The sequence below is a fragment of the Chrysochloris asiatica genome, unplaced genomic scaffold, assembly GCF_000296735.1.
Source record: "Chrysochloris asiatica unplaced genomic scaffold, ChrAsi1.0 scaffold00086, whole genome shotgun sequence".
NCBI classification, from domain to species: Eukaryota; Metazoa; Chordata; class Mammalia; order Afrosoricida; family Chrysochloridae; genus Chrysochloris; species Chrysochloris asiatica.
In genome coordinates, this window is record NW_006408604.1 from 2,805,033 (window position 1) to 2,811,625 (window position 6,593).

The following is a 6,593-nucleotide window of genomic DNA, read 5'->3' on the forward strand; positions in this document are numbered from 1 at the left end:
AGGAATAGTGTAGTGTTAAAAAACTTAACTCTGAATATTTCTCAAAACAGACTATATATGTAGGTTAATATTTAGTTATATATTATACATATTTAAGGTAGTGAGTAACAATGATAGAATAAAAATGATCATTTACATGTCACAGCAATGTATTTCTGGCAATAATTTTTACAGAAGTCTGAAATTGCTCAGATTGATAATTTTTCACAATAGTACTATCATTTGTATTCTAGAAGAAACCCATTTATTTTTATTATAGACCTCAACAATCACTTCTGCCTACAATTCATTGTTAAATAGTTTTCTAAAATAAATGCATATGAATTATAGTAGAAATGAAAGCAAACTATTGTACAATCATACATCAAACTAAGAAAGTTCATCATGTTTTATTTATAAGTAGGTAGTAGTCATAAGTCATTTGCAGAGGAAAAAAATACAGAGAAAACGCATATGTTCTTTAAGATTGGCAGCTAGTGTGCAAAAATAAATTCTTCATCTCAATAAAGCTAATCATAGATTTACCATTTGATCCAGTAACCATACTTCTAGATATTTATCTAAAATGAGATGAAAATGTATGTCCACATAACACTTTGCACCTAAACATTTATAGCAGCTTTATTCAGAATTGCCCCAAAGTGGAAAAACTAAGATGCCATTCAATAGGTGAATGGATAACCAAACTGGAGTAGATACATTCAGAGTAGTATTATTCAGTGGTAAAAAGAAATGAGCTATCCATGAGCAGCCATCCAATATGCAACTCTTGGTTTTTCCATGTGTGGAAGAAAGAAGAATGATGAAAATTGAAGATGCTTGGAATCAATTAGTCCAGTGATTAATGGAACATGCGAACATCAATCTCCATGACTCTGAGACCAGAATTAGACAGTGTCATCAACTTCTCTGAAAGGGATCACATTAGAAGGTTCTTGATACAGTGGTAAACACTGTGGAGCAAAACTCAAAATTACAAAAATAGACAGGGCTTACTGATCAGAAAGACTCTGGTCCACAATTATTCTTCATATCTGGAACAGAACTCATGCTCAGGACCCACTTTTCAGCCAAGTGGTAGACAGGTATGTGGGGGAGAGCAGGGTACAACAAGATGAGAAACGTATGCTCACCATGGAACTGTCAACCATTCCAGATCAAAAGGGCAACATTTTCCTAAAGACAAAATTGAGAAGGATTGGGAAGGAGGGTGGAATGGAAATAAGAACCACAGGGAAGAAGGGGAATAACTGTTGTTACAGGGAGGGGATTGCAATCATTGAGATGAAACAAAGTGTGTGATTTGTTGATTGTAAAACACATTATTTGCTCTGTGAACCTTCATTACTAGCTCATAAAACCCAAACTGAACCCATTGCTGTGGTGTCAATTCTGACTCTTGGCAACATTATAGGACAAAGTAGAACTACTCCATAGGGTTTCCAACATTGAAATCCCTTTGGAGCAGACTGCTATAACTTTCTCCTGCCAAGCAGTTGGTGGATTTGCACCACAGATGTTTCAGTTAGCAGCTGAGGGCTTAACCTTAGAGCTGCAATGACTCCTTCCTTATGGCGCTGTTAAGCATCGCCAGGTCAACTCCAATTCATAACAACTCTGTGCACAACAGAATGAAACACTGCTGGTCCCTGCACCATCCCCACAACTGCTATGTTTGAGCCCATTGCTGTTGCCACTATGTTAATGCATCTTACTGGGGGCCTTCTTCTTTTTTGCTGACTCTCCACTGTACCAAGCATGATGTCCTCTCCATGGACTTGTCCCTTATTACAACATGTATTGACTAATAGTGACCCTGTATAATGTTTCTGAGGAGTGGTTGGTGAATTTGAACCACCAACCTTTTGGTTCAAATTGACCTAGCGGTCCAGTGTTTTATCCTACAGCGTCACACCAGTACTCTAAATAAATAGCAGTCAAATTGATGAATAAACATATTAAATTGTACTCATTGAATTTAGAGGAGGTAATTTAAGAAAGAAGAGAAAAAAATCAAAGAAATAAAATGAATTTGGGAATAATAAGATGAGTGATAAAAGATTATCCTCAAAGTGAAGGTTGGTGTACATAAATTATTATGTCCTAACAGGGTTCACTGCAGGGCTTAATTTAAAGTTACCTGAATAGAAAATGTAATAGACGTAACAACCACCTTCTAGCCAAGGTTTTATAGCCATTACAGGCTAAATTACAGCACATAATGTCCTTTGTTTTTGTTTTATAGACGCCATCAAAGAAAGCTATTGGAATGACAATGATTATTAAATTTTGTCCAGTGTTTAATTCCTTTAATCCATTATTTCTTCAGCCAAAGAAGATGGAGGAGAGGAAACAACTTGTATAGGAAGATATTTGTGCTACAGTTTCCACAATAAATTCACAGATAATTTAGGAAGCAGTGATGGTACAATGAATGGGCTAAGTGTTGGGATACTAACCAAAAGGTGTTTCCAACCTACCAGTTGCCCCCATAAAGATTTATAGGCTTGGAAACCCAATGGAACAGTTCTGTTTTGTTATATAGGGTTGTTATGAGTAGGAATTGATTTAGTGGCAGTGGATTTGGTGTGAATATGTACTTTCCATTCTAAAGATTTAGCCAAAAAATTTTTTTCAAATCCTTCTACTAATATTGGTAAGAGATTGAAAAATAAGAAAATTTGAATTTGATATCTCCTTTCAATTGCATGTACCATCTGTTAGTTTGGTTGTTTTATTAGAGGTCTTTGAAAAGGCCAAACTTGATATGAAAGCTGATCCAAGTTACAGGAAGATACATTCTTGATTTAGTCTTCCTTTTTGTTTTTAGTATATTTTACGATGGAAGGAATACATAGTCACTGTACCAAAAGGAAATGGTTGGTGTTCAACCATTTCAAGAGGTAGCACATGATCAAGAACCTATGACACTGAAGGAAGAAGTCTAAGGTGCATTGAAAGAATTGGCAAAGAACATGGCTGCAGGAATTGATGAAATAAAAACTGGAATCTTTCAAGAAAGCGAAGCGTCTCTGGAGGTACTTACTCACCTATGCCAAGAAATTTGAAATATCTGGCCAACTGATTGGATGAGATCCATATTTGTGTCTATTCCAAAAAGAGGTGACCTGACAGAATGCGGAAATCATCAGAAAATATCTTTGATATCTCATGCAAGTAAAGTTTTACTAAAGGTAATACAGAAATGGCTGCAAGCATACATTGACACAGAACTTCCAGAGGTTCAAGCTGGATTCAGAAGAGGATTTGGTTATCATTGCTGATGTCTGATGGATCTTGGCTGAAAGCAGAGAATACCTGTGCTTTATTGATTATGAAAAGGCTTTCAATTGTGTGGATTGTGCAAGCTATGGGCAACATTGTAAAGTATGAGTATTCCTGAACACTTAATTGTGCTCATGAGGAATCTGTACATGGACATAGAGGCAGTTGTTGGAACAAAACATGGGAACACTGAATGGTTTAAAATAAAGGATGGTGTTAGACACAGTTGTAGTCTTTCACTATAATTATTCAACCTGTATGATGAGCAAATAATCCGAGAAGCTGGGTTATATGAAGAAAAACGTGGCATCAGGATTGGAGGAAGATTCATTAACAACCTGCGATATGCAGATGATAAAACCTTGCTTGCTGAAAGAGAAGACTTAAAATACTGATGAAGATCAAAGAACACAGCCTTTGATATGGATTGCATTTCAACATAAAGAACACGAAAATCCTCACCACTGGACCAATAAACAACAATCTTATCAACAGAGAAAAGATTGAAGTTGTCAAGGACTTCATTCTTCTTGGATCAACTATCAACACTCATGGAAGCAGATGTCAAGAAATCAGATGTATTGCATTAAGAAAAATTGCTACACAAGACCTTTTTAAAGTGTTGAAGAGCAAAGATATCAGCTTGGGGACTGAGGTACGCCTGACCCAAGCCATGGTATTTTCAATAACTTCATATGCATGCAAAAGCTGGACAGTGAATAGGAAGATTGTAGAAGTATTGAGTTATGGTGTTGGAGGAGAATATTGAAAGTGCCCAGGGCTGCCATAAGAACCAATAGATCTGTGTTGGAAGAAGTGCAGCCAGAGTGCTCCTTGGAGGCCAGGATGACCAAACTTCATCTCTCTTACTTCGGACATATTGTCAGGAGAGACCAGTCACTGGAGAAGGATATCATGTTTGGTAAGGTGGAGGGTCAGAAAAAAGGAGGAAAACCCCCAGCGAGAAGGATTGGCAAAGTGGCAACATCGATTTGTTCAAGTGTGGCAACAATTTGTGAGTTGGGCCCAGGACCAGGCAGTGTTGTGCATAAGGTTGCTATGAGTCGGGACCAACTCAATGGCACCCAACAACAACAATGGATAGAAAAATTCAAACTTTTTTTCCCCTAGAAATTATTAGGAATACATTTGTAATGATGAATGGCACTAGTAATTCTGATATAAAAATATATACTGTACAGAAGTGTCCTCAAACAAATACTATTGGTGTTTTAAGCCTTAGTTTTTTTTACTGCCTCACATATTTTTTATTCTCTGAAAGCCTTTTCTTCATGACACAGCCTCCGGTACCAACTTCCTTGTGTTTTTACAACTATGGGTAATGCAAACAGAATTACCTGTCTCTAGAGAGTCATCAGAGTCTGCTAAGGTGCCACTGACAGCCTGTGTTGTCTGCTGAAACATAATAAGGTTTATCCTTAATAAAAGTTTCAGCTTATAGCCAGTTAGCTCAATTTGCTAGGTTGCTAATGAGACCAAGCTCAAGGTGCAAAGCTTAATAGAGTCAATCAACTTCATACCATTCTTTAGTCACCTACTGCTCCTAAACCCTATACAATTGTTTTGTAAATGCATGCCATCATTCACAACAGGAATTGAGCATGAAAAAGGAAGTGAATTAAGAGAAATCTATCAGTACTGATAAAGCAACATGATGGAGAACAGGGCAGTTAAATTAATTTCATTTTTATATACAATAGGCAGTATAGCATTACTAAAGAAAATTATTTCTTTTAATGTGATTTTTCTCACACTATTTGTCGATTGAGCTCTCACACTCTCTGCTACCCTCTTGCCCCAGATATTCAGATTTTTATCTAGAAGTTATTGTGACACAAGCAAATGTAGAAGAGTACAACATATATAATAGGCTGTCAATAAATATTTTCAAAATTTCTTTTGGAATTTTGAATGCAAGAAAAAATAAAGAACCAAAGGGACTTTGTTTTGTTTTTTAAATTGCACTCCCTTTCAGTTTCAAAAGCAAATAATAATTATGTTATTGGATGACAATGGATTAAGTGACTTCAAATGTTTTATTAACAGACGACACTCACATAAACATTGTTTTCTAATTTATGACTCATCCTTGCACACACTTGACTTATTTTCAACTACTTGTTGGCTATTTCCAACTGGATGGCCTAGTCATTAGTGAGAGTAGTGTTTGTGAAAGAAGTTATTAGTCCTGAGGCAGAAGATAAAATGATAAACTATGTCCTGGTGTGGCGCTGCAGGATGAACACTGGACTTCAAGGTCAGTTTGAACTTCAAGGCTGGTGGTTCACACTCACCGTTCCTTGAAAACCCTACACAGGGTATTTATGAGTTGAACCCACTCAACACCACTTAACAATGTATCTGTTTATCTATCGATCTATCTGTTTATCTATCGATCTATCCATCTCTATCAATCTACCATTCATCTATATTCACTATGATGCCGTCAATTGCAATTCAGAACAATTTTATATAGGGCTTCCTAGAATGTAAATCTTACTGGAGCAGAAAGCTTTATCTTTCTCCAATGAAGCAACTGATGGATTTGAATCGCCAATCTTGTGGTTAGCAGTTCAGTGCTTATGCTACAATACCACTAGGAATCTTTATCTCTACCCCTTGTCCCTGTGCTACCATATATGCCATCTGGTCACAACAATGTTCTGTAAAATATTCAGTAGAAATATATATACAATGGGAAAAAAAGGAAAAAAGATGCCTTCCTTCTTCCTATTTATGTTGTTAAGTGTCTTGAGTTGGTTCTGACTCATAGTGATCCTGTGTAGGGTTTCTGAGGAGTTGCTGGTGGGTTTGAGCCATAAACCTTGTAGTTCAAACTACTCACCTTGCACCCAGTATTTTATCCTACAACATTCCTATTAATAGCTGGACTTTTGTAGAAAACCCCAAAGTAGTTTATTGTTGGAGTTGGAGGATACTTTTCACTTTTAAAATAGCAGAGTTGAAGGCAGGGCTTGATGGCAGCTAGGGCGGAGGTGCAGCAAAGTTCGTCATCAGCAATAACACAGAATACCAGGCAAAGCAGATCCAGGGCAGAGCTCCAAAACTCGGAACCACAGAGATAGGAATATTTTAAGTATTTGAAGGCTTAAAGCTTGTGGAAATTGGAGCTGAAGTAAAAAATCATGTACTTTTGAATCTGCTGGACTGGGCCCGGATGCCCAGAGCTGACATCTTAGGTGAGACCAAATGGCAAGACCAAATGTGGAGAGCAGAAACACCATGGAAAAATGCCACGGGAAACTTGGGGCAAAGGTGGACAATAC

At 37.1% G+C, this 6,593-nt stretch overlaps 1 protein-coding gene across 1 annotated transcript in view; it reads left to right on the top strand.

Annotated features, from left to right (window-relative positions):
• LOC102816495 (40S ribosomal protein S2-like) overlaps positions 1-2,365 on the top strand; it is a 24,090-nt gene extending 21,725 nt beyond the window's left edge. The window contains exon 3 of the mRNA XM_006866059.1: positions 2,246-2,365. Within this exon, the coding sequence (XP_006866121.1) occupies positions 2,246-2,365 (120 nt within the window). The remainder of the gene's footprint in view (positions 1-2,245) is intronic.
• The last annotated feature ends 4,228 nt before the right edge of the window (positions 2,366-6,593 follow it).